The sequence below is a fragment of the Polyodon spathula genome, chromosome 10 (assembly GCF_017654505.1).
Source record: "Polyodon spathula isolate WHYD16114869_AA chromosome 10, ASM1765450v1, whole genome shotgun sequence".
Lineage (NCBI taxonomy): Eukaryota > Metazoa > Chordata > Actinopteri > Acipenseriformes > Polyodontidae > Polyodon > Polyodon spathula.
Genome location: NC_054543.1, coordinates 44,994,559 through 45,009,690, shown reverse-complemented (window position 1 = coordinate 45,009,690; position 15,132 = coordinate 44,994,559). Strand labels below are relative to the sequence as shown.

General features: G+C 38.6%; 2 protein-coding genes and 1 pseudogene across 2 annotated transcripts; all 3 read left to right on the top strand.

The window, feature by feature from the left end:
* The first annotated feature begins 327 nt into the window (after positions 1-327).
* LOC121321968 (gamma-crystallin M2-like) lies at positions 328-7,471 on the top strand. Its single transcript, XM_041261354.1, has 5 exons — positions 328-785; positions 3,809-4,051; positions 4,607-4,752; positions 6,836-6,929; positions 7,433-7,471. The coding sequence occupies exons 1-5, from the start codon at positions 777-779 to the stop codon at positions 7,469-7,471; spliced, it is 531 nt and encodes a 176-aa protein (XP_041117288.1). The 5' UTR covers positions 328-776.
* A 1,205-nt stretch (positions 7,472-8,676) lies between these two features.
* Positions 8,677-9,492, top strand: LOC121321967 (annotated as a pseudogene).
* Positions 9,493-13,478: 3,986 nt separating this feature from the next.
* Positions 13,479-14,754, top strand: LOC121322416 (gamma-crystallin M2-like). The gene is made up of 3 exons (XM_041262347.1): positions 13,479-13,494; positions 13,781-14,023; positions 14,482-14,754. Exons 1-3 carry the CDS (start codon positions 13,486-13,488, stop codon positions 14,752-14,754), a joined length of 525 nt encoding a protein of 174 aa, XP_041118281.1. The 5' UTR covers positions 13,479-13,485.
* Positions 14,755-15,132: the final 378 nt, after the last annotated feature.

The window sequence follows — 15,132 nt, the reverse complement described above, 5'->3', positions numbered from 1 at the left end:
TTCCAATGCTGAGTCAGGCAGACTCTTTCCAATGCTGAGTCAGGAAGACTCTTTCCAATGCTGAGTCAGGGAGACTCTTTCCAATGCTGAGTCAGGGAGAAGAATGTTGGCAGCATTGCTGATGTCACAATTCCGGTCATTAAAATAATAAAACACTTTGGTCTTATTCAAGGTGTAGACACAGTTAAACTTTACAAGCATAAACAAGTTTTTATTATTTATTTTCATTTAATTAGGGTTTTTGCTCCAATGCTGAGTCAGGAAGACTCTTTCCAATGCTGAGTCAGGGAGACTCTTTCCAATGTTGAGTCAGGGAGACTCTTTCCAATGCTGAGTCAGGGAGACTCTTTCCAATGCTGAGTCAGGGAGACTCTTTCCAATGCTGAGTCAGGGAGACTCTTTCCAATGCTGAGTCAGGGAGACTCTTTCCAATGCTGAGTCAGGGAGACTCTTTCCAATGCTGAGTCAGGGAGACTCTTTCCAATGCTGAGTCAGGGAGACTCTTTCCAATGCTGAGTCAGGAAGACTCTTTCCAATGCTGAGTCAGGGAGACTCTTTCCAATGCTGAGTCAGGGAGACTCTTTCCAATGCTGAGTCAGAGCTTTGTCTGTATAGGAAGACTCAGAATGTTGGCAGCATTGCTGATGTCACAATTCCGGTCATTAAAATAATAAAACACTTTGATCCAATGCATATTAATTGAGGTATATAAAAAAAACCCTAGGCTGAGGCAATGGGTATCGTACTGAGAACCGAACCCTATCGACTCAGGAAAAATGGGCAAAGTCAGGTTGGGGCACAAAACTCTTTCTCAAATTATTAGTTTGATTGCTGCTAGTTTCTACATTTTTGTTTGGTTATATTATATTCAGTTTGTCGACCCTTCAGTCATTTGTGCTCAAGCTGCTGTTCTGTGCAGATATACAGTTTAAGGGACAGACCTAGAATCTGTTTTGCTTAAAGTTTCTTAGCTGAGATGTAAACTTACATTAAAACGTTATTTTGTGTTCATGCTTCCTACAAAATACCCAAAACAGCGTATATGTTTGCATTGATTGGACAGCAGCAGCAAAAAGCCTTGTGTATGTGCAAGCTGAATCCGCTGGGGCAGAGAAGAAAACATAACTAGTAGAATTAGTTTTTTTGGATGCCTTTAAAAATGTGTTTTTTGTCAAATTTGTCCAGCATCGTCACAGAATACTAATATTGCTCACTACGAGTAAATCCCATAAACTTGCTTTACACTATAAACAGTCTGAAACAGTTGACACAAGTTTGTTTATTTAGCACAATATCTATCTGCTAACACTGGTTTTTGTATGCCAGAATCGGTTCCAGGCCATGAATAAGTGTATCTTTTTACTTATCTGTATAAGTTATGTCTTCATTAGAACCCATTTGTTGCAACTGCACTTGTACTATTGCTGATTGTGACGTCTTGCCCTGGAAACGTCATTGACTTTTGACGTCTTGAACATTCCAACAATATAAAAGCAGCTTAACTGAAAGAAAAACATCAAGATTGCAAACTTTGATTTCTAAACTCTAAAAAGTTAACTTAAAGTTAAAAACAGGATACATAATGTATTAAAAGTTACTAGACTGTAATGTAATAATATTAAATATCTGAGTTGCTTTATTCAAGTTTTTTCCCCAGCTCTCTTAAAAAACCAAAATGTTCTTTACATTTTCTTATGACTGCAGATCATATTTTATGAGGACAGGAACTTCCAGGGCCGCCATTATGAGTGCAGCAGCGACTGTGCTGACCTGCACTCCTACTTCAGCCACTGTAACTCCATCCGTGTGGAGAGCGGCTGCTGGATGATGTACGAGCGCCCCAATTACACACGGTACCAGTACTTCATGAGAAGGGGAGAGTACCCCGACTACCAGTGCTGGATGGGGTTCAATGAGAGCATCACATCCTGTCGCATATTTTCCTACATAATCATATATTTCATTGTTACTTCAATTTTAAGCAAAGCACGAATCTAGCCACTTTTAAAGCTTTTTGAATGGGCAAATGCACAGTAACTTTAATCAGTGGTTAAACGGGATGTTCAATCAAATCCATGAGATTGTTGGGTGTTTGTGGTAAAGGTCGTGTAACTGTGTGTGATTGAGTTTATGGTAAGGCTAGTGTCACTGGGAGTGCATGTATGATTGTCCTTGGGGTAAAGCTAGTATCACTGTGTGTGATTATGATGTTGAAATCTATGCTGCCTTGCTAGATACTGCTTGCACAGATCAATCTAGATTTTTGACAAATCATTCTAATGGTGCTCTGTACTTCCTAGTATTTATTTAGACCAGCAACGAGCCCTATCGAATGAGGATTTACGAATGAGCCAAAGGCCAGGTGAAGGAATTAAACGATACCTGTGAGTCTGTTCAAGAGTGCTTTTGTAACCGTGACATTCACTCCTGCAACGTGATGGATGGCTACTGGACAATGTATGACCCAGCTACAAGGGAAGACAGTACTTCATGAGGCCCGGAGAGTACAGGAGATTCAGCGACTGGGGGGCAAGCTATGCCACCACTAGCTCTTTCAGGAGAATCACAGAATTTTAAACTTGTTTTAATAAATCCAAATGGATTTTTGGCATGGCTTTCTAATAAAGAATATTTAAATTGGAATGCAAAGCGTCGACTCGTTTGAATCCGTATCACCAGGAAGGCTGGATTTTAATTAGACAGGTTCTAACACAACCCTAGTTAGTAGTATTCAAGATTATTTCTACATTCATAACAGTTTTTAAGTAATTGTTTGACAAAAATAAATGACTAATGACATTTAAAATCTTAATAATGCTTGATCTCCTTTCTAAAAGTTTAGTACAGTATTGTTGCACTTTTCCTCTGCACTAATGCATCCTCCAGGCCAGCAGAAAGGTTTCCCACAGTAAAAACATAAGTAAAAATAAGTGTAATACAGCACAGTAAAAGCTCATGTGAAAAGCAGTGGAAAAATGCAAAAATACTGTATGATATTTTTATAAAGGAGAGCAAGCTTTGTTAAGATTTTAAATGTCATTAGTCATTTATTTTAGTTTTATCCAGAATACTGTCAATACACTGATTAAACCTAATACCTGACATTAAGTTTTATCAGTCTGCCATATATTTAGGGTTTCCATGGCAATTGTTTCCAGATTTTTCCAACTTGCTTGCCACAGTGTTGCACATGATCAGAAAGGATTTCACTGAGTGTTGGGTGCATTGTGCATCTGAGAGTTTTCTATCACAGCTTATTTGTTCCACTCCTAAAGTTTCTTTAGTTCCAATAATACAATGTGCTGGTTCTTCAAAAACCCTTTGAACACTGCTGGCTTTTGCTATTTTATTGAATGCATGGAAACAAAATACCAGTAGTTTTTGTTTTATTGTCTTACATGTTCCCATGTGTTACATTTTTATTTATTTTTTTACATTTTGGCCACTTTTTAAAAGAATGTAATTGCATTCCCTGCCTCAAGATGGCTTTACATGTACCTGCATGGACCTCTCAGAACTACGTTTCCTACCATCCTCCATCTCACTGGTAAATCCATCTCAGTTACATATGTGAGCAGGAGGATGATGGGTAATGTAGTTCTGAGAGGTCCAGGCGGGTACATGTGAAGCCATCTTGAGGCAGGAAATGCAATTTAAAAGTTAAAAAAGTGGCCAAAATGTAAAAAAAAGAAAAAAGAAAAACAATACACAAACCTTATGTAAACAGTTGTAGCAACACATTGGAACATGTAACACAATAAAATAAAAAGGTCCTTATATACCCTTTAAAAGGTTAATTTCATTTTAGATAATTTTCTACGAGGACAGGAACTTCCAGGGCCGCCACTACGAGTGCAGCAGTGACTGTGCTGACCTGCACTCCTACTTCAGCCGCTGTAACTCCGTCCGTGTGGAGAGCGGCTGCTGGGTCCTGTACGAGCGCCCCAATTACACGGGGTACCAGTACTTCATGAGAAGGGGAGAGTATCCCAACTACCAGCGCTGGATGGGGTTCAATGACTCAGTCAGGTCCTGCCACATGATCCCTCAAGTATGTATTCAACAATTAATAGGCTCATGCTATAGATGTGGAGCTTTGTAAGTGTGTGGGTGTGTATATTTGTGTATACATATGCTATACTGAACAAAAAAAAAGTATGGTGCCTTTGACAATGATGTATTTATAGAGTATAACATTTAATCAAATCAAATTGTATTTATATACTGTAGCGCCTTTCATACAAAAAGCATCTCAAAGCATTGTACAAGACAATGTTATGGACCAATACTGAGCAATTCTGATAGTGCTACATAGTTTCTGCTTGAAAAAAGGCTGAGAAAAATGTGGCTGGAGTGAGTCAACACTTGGTTTTACATATTACTGGCAGGGGAAAAAAACTGTGCTGATCAATCGAACATAAATATGTGGGTTAATCAAACACAAACTGCAGTGTGCAATCCAGTGCCTTCTGTTTTTGGACTCGAGACACGTTCAGTGTTCATTATATCAGCAGTAACAGGCATGTTTTCTATAAATGCACGTCTGCACCTGTAACTGACAAGGTGACCGATAGTTCAAAAGCTAACCAGTTTTCTTTGTTTTCAGTACCGAGGATCCTACAGGATGAAGATATACGAGAGAGAAAACTTTGGAGGCCAGTCGATGGAGTTCATGGATGACTGCGAGTCTGTCTACGATCGTTTCCGCTATCAAGATATTCACTCCTGCAATGTGATGGACGGCTACTGGACTTCATGAGGCCCGGAGAGTACAGGAGATAAGCTCCAGGATTGGGTCCTTCAGACGTATTGTCGACTTTTATTAACATGTGATTTAATTGTATTAAAATTCTTAATAAAGTGAATAAACTCTAACTGTCTCCTGTTCCGTCTATGAGAAATTTCAAAAGACACGCCATGTTGTTGCTATATTCACTTATGTGAACAGTGGGAGGCTGTGACATATAGACATATCTAATCTATCCTATGTCATGTATTCTTATTTTTTCTGATAGTGTAATAAACAGTTTTGCTCGCCATTGAAAGTTTTCAATCAGCAGAGCCAACCAATATACAAAAACGTAACAGTTTAAGTCAATGTAGTCCTTGCAGGCATTGAGGTGTCATTGATGCTCTGAAAGGGATGGGATCGCACCACAATTTTGCCCAGGGGCTCCAGTTGACCTGCTGCACCACAAGGGGGAGTCAAGAGATTCACAAAGAGTGACTTCGCTCAGGATATTGTCCCTGGAAGCTTAAACACAATTAGCATAACTGGAGGGAGAGTCAGAACAGCAGTTCAGCTGCCAACAACTAGAGGCAAGCTAAGCTTACACAATCTAGTTCATGTCATGCATTTCCCTCATCTTGTACATTTAGGAATTAGGAACATTTAGCTGACCAACCTCTTTATGACTATCGCCACTCATTACATCCACTGGCTCCTGCTTCCTAAAAGAAAAGCAACACAGTGTAATCCTTGTAAAAAAAACCCTTTGTGTGGTCAGGAACTTCGATTATTCCTTGAAGCTTAAAGGGTCAATAACCGGACTGCAGTATCCTCTTCTGCCACCAGACAGCCCTGCTCTGAGATCCCTCATTTCCTAATTTTACCAAAGGACTAACTTCTAGCCCTCTAAGCTACCATTCTTCCATGGATAGCAGCCCCAACAACGTGGCTTATAACATGGCCTTCTTTCATGTATTTAAGAGCTCTCTCAGGCTGTGATCATAGCCCTCCCCCTTTACAGTAAAAAAAAAAAAAAAAGAAAAAAAACATAATTTTTACTTTTTTGTTGTAAAAAAAATTTTGAACAAAAATGACAGTAATTATATATATATATGATCGCATGATTGACTTTAACAGATGTGGCTGATGTCAGACTGGCCATTTTGGGTGCTTATTTGAGTAGATCCCACATTTGTTCAATGGTTAGAGTGTGTATATGTTTCAATAAGACATTTCTTATTTAAAAACCTAAACTTGAAATATATTCAAAACCCAACAATCTGAAACGCAGAAATCAACAAACATTAAGACTTTCCAACAAATGAAAAAGCAAGGTACTCTTTTAGCTGTTACTATGATTTAAAGATCCCAAACAAGTATTTAGAAGCCAGTAGAATCAGATTTCTGTCTTTATGGAAATATTCCTATAATCCTCTGGGTTGCTGCATTCTAGCCTGGATCCCTATTATTGGGTATGTGATCTCCTCATCCAGATTGCCTGTGCTGAATCTGATTGACATGGGAATGGAAACAAGCTCCTCCTGTGTTTGACAGGATCCCACAGCCCGGAGGTCAGGCCCACAGAACTCTGCAACCACACTGGATACTGCGTCTGCAACGGACCTGATACTAATACTAATACTAATATTTATAGTGGACTGTGTTAGTCCACCTTCCAAGAACAGCCATTGCAGTGGGCATTCAAATACCATTGCCATAAATATTTCACTTGTTCATAACTGAATATTGAAAATGTGTTCACTATGTTTCTATGCTATGCTGATTTGTAAAGTATTTTGATATTCCAGACTCCAATTCCAATGATTTTTTAAAATTATAGTTCGTACATAAATTAGTGAAAACCTAATTCAATACGGCAGTTAATGAGGAATGTGGAAATCTGCTATGGAGCGTTACGTGTCAATGCAAACCTGAGAAATGCCGTCCATGTCATTAAAGTAGTTTATTTTTTAAAACAGTATAGGGGATCTTACAGAATGAACATTTACGAGAAACCAGACTTCAGTGGCCATACGATGGAGTTCATGGATGACGCTTCCACCACCGGTATATCTATTCCTGCAACGTGATGAACGGCTCCTGGGTCTTCTATGAGTATTCCAACTACAGAGGGAAGCAGTACCTTACGAGGTCTGGAGAGTACAGACGATATCAGGACTGGTGTGCCACTAGTGCAACTGTTGGTTCTGTCAGACGTGTAACAGAGTTATTAAAATCTGATGCATATATTGTAATTAAAGAGTATTGAAAAAACAGATTTTTTTTTTTTTGTCAACAATTCCTTTACAAAAAGAAATGACTTCACCCTGATTTACGGTCAGAGTAAATAAAACTTTAATAACCAATATAGTTTTGCAGTAGTTTTACACTTAATTTTATTTGGGGTTGAGAAATTGCTTCAAATTATTTATAATTAGGACTTTTTCACAGAAAGAAAAGGCTTATTTCATGGCATTTCACAGAAATATCGGTATTTCAAGATACTTCACGATTAGACATTTATCATTCTCTCTAGTTATTATACCACAAATGTTCCTAAATATGTAAATGCTTACCTGAAAAACAGCAATTGATAAATTGTAGAATATTTCACCATCAGTGAATTATTAAACAAAATAAAAACATGAATAAATGTAAAAATAACAACAGACACGTGAAATGTCCTCTTCTTGTGCTGGACAGAGCGATCTTCGGCAGGAACATTTCCGATCTTTAGTGTAGCTGCTGTCTTTTTTGTTGAAGACATTTTTAAGAAATCGTGCAGCTCTATGCAGTGTGTTCAGTCATTTACCAGAGCAAACTAAATGGACTGCCAGGTTCCTAAATGCAGAGTAACAGGATGTGTCAATAAGGCAAACATTTGCTATATTTATTGTTAAATGATAAAAAAAATATGTATATTTACAGTATTCTTTCAGAAATGGGAATTTGCATGTGGTACACATTACACTGCAATGGGTAAATTTCACAGAAATCTTGAAATCTGTGATAACCGTCAAAAGAAATACAGCTTTATTTATAATACATATTTAAATGTTAAATGCACTCAATAATACACTGAAATAAAACTATGACAACAAAGGTAATAAGATTCAGTCCTGTGTTATTTTAGGGTTAAGTGCAGGCCTATTATAGAGTTTTACAATAAAGCACATTGACTGTTCACATTTCCAGTCTTTCTAGATAAAGGTAATCCTTTGTTAAGCTGATTCTATTTCAAAAGAAGTTTGTGCTGTAAAACACAAGGGCCTTATTGAAAACAAACAAAAGATAGTCTGCATTAGATGATAAAATCTGTTCTAAATGAAATGCATAGGCATTAGTAATCAGCACATTCATCATTCATCAGAAACTAATTGCTTAGGATTTTTAGATTGACAAGTGCAACTTCCATCAGCTTGCTCAATAAAACTCAATATTTGAACAACAACTACTCAGAACTACTGCAGATATCAGGCTTAAATGAAGAAACCATTTGGGATTTAGAAGTATTTTGAAAGTGTCTTGATGGTATTTTTTGACAGTTTTGAATGGATTGCTTCTTCCCATGTTTTTTTTGTTTTTTTTTAATTAACAGCATTTAGCTGGTAACCATGCGTTGGCTAATAAGGCTTATGCTATGTCTGGTATTTTATGTGATTAACAAGTACCCCCCTCTTGAAATGAATGCAATGCTATGGAATCCTTTTTAACTATACTATTTCAGTGCTACCCAGAGAACATTCTTTTTTTAAGCACAACAAAAGGTATGCTTATATTGTAACACTACAGTTGTGCATTATTATGTGACACTGTACAGCAAACCATGTGGTGCCAATTCATCAGGTTGAGTCATCTGAATAACAACAAAGTCAGCTTTGCTTTAGAGTATAAAAAGCACCAGCAGCACCATGCTTGTCAGAGTGAATCTCAGCACTGAAACCAACATGGCAAAGGTGAGGGTTTCAGAGAGCTTTTTGAATATTTCAGTCCGGACTATAAATGCACAGCACAGATAATAAACATTGCTTTCTTATTCCTGCAGATCATCTTTTACGAGGACAGGAACTTCCAGGGCCGCCACTATGAGTGCAGCAGCGACTGTGCTGACCTACTTCAGCCACTGTAACTCCGTCCGTGTGGAGAGCGGCTGCTGGATGATGTACGAGCGCCCCAATTACACGGGGTACCAGTACTTCGTTAGAAGGGGAGAGTACCCCGACTACCAGCGCTGGATGGGGTTCAATGGCTCTGTCAGGTCCTGCCGCACGATCCCTCAGGTATATTTTATTTAGAATGGTGTCTTCAGTAGCATCATCAGGTGTTGCCAACAGAATGTATTTTGAGAACCATGTTTAACAGTAACTCAATACAGTAGATGGGGCACAGTAGTTATTACTGACAATAACTGTGTTAGTGAAGTTGTCGTCTGTATTTTTTAACAGCACAGGGGATCTTACAGAATGAGGGTTTATGAGAGACCTGAATTCGGAGGCCAGATGATGGAGTTCATGGATGACTGTTCCTCTGTCTACGATCGTTTCCGTTACAACGACATTCACTCCTGCAACGTGATGGACGGCTACTGGATCATGTATGAGCAGCCCAACTACAGAGGAAGACAGTACTTCATGAGGCCCGGAGAGTACAGGAGATACAGCGACTGGGGAGGCATGAGCTCCAGGATTGGGTCCTTCAGACGCATCACTGACTACTGATCATTTGAAATATGTGATATAGTCTTATCTGTTACTGAAAATAAAAAATAAGCTTTCCTTTCTAAAACACTTGTCTCTTTTATTATATAATTTGTGGAGCCCTATACAAATAGGTCAGAAGAGTTTGGGACAAGCAAGTGTAGAATTGTTTGTTTCAAAGCTGTTCCCATGTGGAGCACTAGCTGGCTTTAAAGAACGATGCTTTTTGGTTTAGAACGTAATAACAAACCTTTTTGCTCTAAATAAGGAACACTTCTGGGAATTTTAAACACAGTTCTAAATGGTTTAAGATTTAACACCCATTCATTGCAAACCTGGAACCTCAAGGTACCAAAAGAACATCCACCTCCACCAAGGTGCAAACAAAATGGGTCGACATGTAAAAAGATCTGTAATTCATGTGCAATGACCCTTAGGAAGGTGTGCAGCTAATTCTGCCCTTGTCAGATACAGGCTTTGCCATCTCTGATTAACTATGCATATGCGTCATAGAGTTCAGTCGAGCTGTCCCTAGAGTATATTAAATGTGAGTGGACACCTCATAATAGATTGATCCCATACCTCGAGTTCCCATATCTCTGGGTGGTGTATCATTCTTGTTTTAGCACAGTTTCAGTTCCGTTTCTCCCCTTTTCCTGTACTGTTGTTTCTATTCCCCTGGGGGCTCTGGGTGTGGATGCCTCACATGTTCCCAGCAGCCAGGCCAAATGAGCTTTCCCTGCTAAAAAGAACATGTCTTCTTCATTTCTAAGGTGACTTATAAGCTGTATCGAAATAAGACAAAAAGGGAAGTAAAGTTAGAACTGTTTGAAAGCTGTTCCCGTGAGTAGAGTCCTAGCTGGCTTTAACACAGGTGCTTTATGGTTTAGAACCTACTGACAACTCGTCATGCTATAAATAAAGAATACAAAGTTCTGAGTCGTGTTTTCTAAGGTTTAACAACTCCCAGCCCTCAACCACAAACCAAGAAAGACTCAAGATATAAAAGGTACTGTCTTTGCATCTCACCAACATATTTGCCACCAACCCAGTCTTCAACCCTAATTCAATTTGAATTCCATGCTCTATGTCAGGGGCCTCCAACCCTGGTCCTGGAGACCTACTGGGTCTTCTGGTTTTCATTGCAATTGAGCTCTCACTTACTTCATTGCACCAATTACGCTTTGTTAGTCAAGATTAACAGGTGTCCCAGATCTTTAGCCATTGATGACATAGCCACCTATGAAACCTGAGGATTTGGGACTCTGCAGGACCAGGGTTGGAGACCCCTACTCTATGTCTCATTTGATCTAATTTGCAGATAATCAGATGTTCAACGTTTTCCAATTGTACTTGCTGTCCCTGAGCTTCATGTGAATCAGTATTCATTTCATTATATAAATTATATTTTGTATAGGTTGTCATTTTCTGTATAGAGAAGAAAATGCTTATTTAGCTTGCAACATAATAGTGCAGTAAATCGATGTGCACAACCCAATGGTGCCATCTACTGGTTTACCACTTCCTCTGAATAGGACCGTTCAGAACGAAATCAAAACGAAAGAAGAATATTTACAAAAGAAAAGAAAAGCGCTTTGAATGAAATACCAGGTATAACAGCAGTAAACAGCAAAAGGTAGTTCTTCAATCGGATTATAGAGAAAGTTAAAAAAAAGAATGTATTCAATTAGCAATATTAAGTTATGCAAGGCATTGCAGTTTTACATTTTTTTTTACCTAAGGTATCACTTTCATTTTTATTAGGGATTGTACCAAAATGTTAAAATTGAAAAGCTTATATAACATATAATAAAAGACCTGCTGTACATGAAATGAGAAGTTTGGAATAAGATTGCTAGAATATAATATGACTGAGAGTGGAAGGACTAGCGTGGCCCATCAATAGCACTGATGATGAGGTTGGTTAACATGCTGAGTTACACAATACAGAGCATAATGCAAAAAAGTACTACAAAAGAGGCACAAAATATTATGCAGCTGAGCACTGTTCAAATTCTAACTGAAATCCCACTCCAGGAAACTACACTGACACCTTCACTGTATAGTTACATTGGGACTGAAATCCTGGAAGCTAAAGGTTTTACCTTAGTTTAGTTTAGCTCCATTATCTGCACACAGAGCTGTATGTCCAGGGATTCCCAAACTGGGGGCCAGGGACACCTGGTGGACTGTGAGATGCTTTCAGGGGAGCCATAGCATGCAATACATTTTTTTTTTAAAATACAGGATTTCAGCCAATGTATATTTTTCAGTAGAAATTCTTGAATAAAGGGCATGCCAGCAACCCTCTTTTAAGCCAAGTGCTCCACAGAGGCACACCCATTAACTGGCTAGAGAGTTTCTAACTGAGGTCCACATGCAAATTAGCCATGCTTACAGTTCTCGTGCTGTTTTTGCAGACAGCTTGGGAAAATGTGGTTTCAGAGCACAGAGAACAGGTACACGAGAGAATCTCACCTGGAAATGCATGATTGTCAGGTGACATCTTGTTTGAGTGAAACTGTTTAAAGCACAGTGTTAAGCTCATGCAATATGATTTGTAAATGTTTCATGCCTGGATGTTTAATAATGTGTTTTATTTTACTGCTCTTGTCCAAATTGTTTTTCAGATGTCCATTGACGGGGTGGCATATCGTTAGTAGTGAATAATATTTGAGCTAACTCATCACACTACTTACTAATCAAAGAAAAAAGAAAATAATTACCCCGGAGCTACATAATGAAACCGTCCAACTGAGCTATTGCAGATCACCATGGCTGAAAACTGGCTGAGACGTGGGATTATAGAAATCTGTGGAGGACACCTTCCACATATGCTCCCAAGGCTGTCTGGATTGGGAGCAGTGGACGTTTTCAATTGAAAATGGGTGTGGATTTCTTATGTTTTACCTCATGTTAACGAGAAAATCAGATTTACCCTATCCATCTGTGGCCATTATTTTCGGCCACAAACCTGATCCTCTCCAGCTGATCTCCCAAAAGTGCACGTGCATCGCCACTTCACTATAAATAACCAGACCTGGAAGCTCTCCCAGTGATGAAGATTGCTTATCTTCTACTAATAATATACACTGGTGTGGGTTCAAACCAGACTAACCTGAACATGGCTTAACATGGTTAATAAATGGCATTGGGATCATTTCCACTCATTCAGGGGAATAGATTTCTCAGAGCAGCACTACAGTTAATGAAGTTCTGCAACACAGTTCCCAAATACAAAAAGGATGGTGGGATGTATAAGATAAATCATTTATGTTTATAAATATAATGAAATACTGCAGTTCCATAAGCAACATTTACCTAAATACTGCAGTGGTTCTATGGCGATAAACTATAACCTTTCCTTCAAGATCACAGCAAAGACAATTGCTAGCACTACAGTTTTTTTTTCAGTTTTCCTAAAGGGAATGTCAGTTGCTCCTGACTTTGCCTCTCACTTTTTCTTCACTAACTAATTCGCACCAGTACCAAATTCAAACCGCATAATTCTGCAGCTGTATGAAGCATTTTGCGTTAACTTTCAACACGATTGGTCATGGGACCAATTCTTATGTATTGCTATGTATTCCTTTATTATATTATCATTTATATGTCTAATTGACAGTATTAAAATGATACAGTACCTCATTTATGCATATCTGATAATAAAAACAAAAGAAAAACAGTGGAGGTGCTTTGAGTTTTATAGTGTAAACATAGTGCTCTCTGTCATCAGTAAAATAGCCTCCACTCCACTGTCAAACAGCATAGGTCAGCTTTTCCAGTGGTTTCCATGGCCAACATTTTCATCTTAGAATTCAAAAGGAGCTGGCTAAAAACGTTCAACAAGCAATTTAGGGATTTACGATTGTGTTACCTTTTGACATATACAATGTGGTTTTACAAAGTAAAGGCTAAAAAAAGGGAAACATTTCAGGACAGCAACAATATAGTACTGCTGACATAATACATCTGGAAACTGCATATTTTAGCATGTAGGGTATAAAAGAAGCCAGCTCACTGCTTTTCATATAGCATCCTGTGCACTGAAACGGCAGTATGGGAAAGGTAACTTCTGTCTTTCTATTAGATTTTACAGGTGTGTATACAAATGCTGATTCACAACGTTAAGGAAGGGGTGATGTAATTAGACATCAGAGGTTAAAAAACGACTGCCTATCCTGAAATGAATCTTAATCCAGAGATTCAATGCGATGTGCAAGGATTTTAGTGAGCATCTTGACATCAGTGTTGATAAAGAAAACAGGACGGCACAGCATTGGCACCTGGTTTTTCAGAAATTAATTGTGAAGCTGCAGATTGTAAGTAAAATGTTAACATGTTTGTTTCATAGATCATCTTTTACGAGGACAGGAACTTCCAGGGCCGCCACTATGAGTGCAGCAGTGACTGTGCTGACCTGCACTCCTACTTCAGCCGCTGTAACTCCGTCCGTGTGGAAAGCGGCTGCTGGATGATGTACGAGCGCCCCAATTACACGGGGTACCAGTACTTCATGAGAAGGGGAGAGTATCCCGACTACCAGCGCTGGATGGGGTTCAATGACTCCGTCAGGTCCTGCCGCATGATCCCTCATGTAAGTTCACTTGAGTAAAAAGGTTAAAACTGTGTTTGTAGAACTAGTGGGCTTGTGTTTATCAGGGCTTACTATTAGTAAGTTTAGAAATTTTAGAGGATAATTCCAATGAGATGGAACGTCTTGCTTTCAATTATGACAAAATCTATTTCAATCCCTGATTGTATTGATCACACAAGTAAATTCCTTGGAATTTTTACAGCATTTAAAGAATCTATAAATACCTACACCAGAAATTCACATTTTCTTTTAAAAAAATTCTAAAATAATGTACTTCTTTCTCCAAATATTGCATATTAGAAATGGAAGAGCAAGTGATTTACAAACACTTTGCAATTTCACAGTGTCACAAATTATTGAAAGAAAACCCTGAGGCTGTTTTGCGCATTATATTAAAAAAGGACTCATACCATTATTAGTTCTACTACCTGCATTTATGTTTGTGTAACCGTTCATAGCGCCAAGGATCCTACAGGATGAGGGTTTATGAGAGACCTGAATTCGAAGGCCAGATGATGGAGTTCATGGATGACTGTCCCTCTGTCTACGATCGTTTCCGTTACAACGACATTCACTCCTGCAACGTGATGGACGGCTACTGGATCATGTACGAGCAGCCCAACTACAGAGGAAGACAGTACTTCATGAGGCCCGGAGAGTACAGGAGATACAGCGACTGGGGAGGCATGAGCTCCAGGATTGGGTCCTTCAGACGCATCACTGACTACTGATCATTTGAAATATGTAAATTAGTTTGTTTCTGAAATAAAAATGAGCTTTCCTTGCTAAAACAGTCTCGTTTTCCATTTATAATTTGATTAGTAAGCCCTATACAAAAAGAGATCCATTATCCTTTACCTGTTGATGAGAAGGTGAATACTGAGGTACAATGCATTGTGGGTTGGAACTTCATAACAACAAAGCATTTATCCCTCCACAACAGAGGTTATATTTTCAGGTCGTCATTGTAAATGAGAATCTGTTCTCAATTGATTCCTCTGAATAAATAAAGTGTTTGTTTGATTGAAATGTGGAACATATATGAATATATGTATCTCATGAGAGGGTATGATGGGTTATAGACATAAGGAATAGAAGCTTGTCTCTGA

Excerpts from the sequence above, each read along its gene's own strand:
- LOC121321968 (XM_041261354.1), top strand. Across the intron at positions 4,753-6,835 it reads GTGATGGACGGCTACTGGAC|CTTCTATGAGTATTCCAACT; the intron begins TTCATGAGGCCC and ends CGGCTCCTGGGT. Across the intron at positions 6,930-7,432 it reads GGTGTGCCACTAGTGCAACT|AGCGATCTTCGGCAGGAACA; the intron begins GTTGGTTCTGTC and ends TGTGCTGGACAG.
- LOC121322416 (XM_041262347.1), top strand. Across the intron at positions 14,024-14,481 it reads CCTGCCGCATGATCCCTCAT|CGCCAAGGATCCTACAGGAT; the intron begins GTAAGTTCACTT and ends AACCGTTCATAG.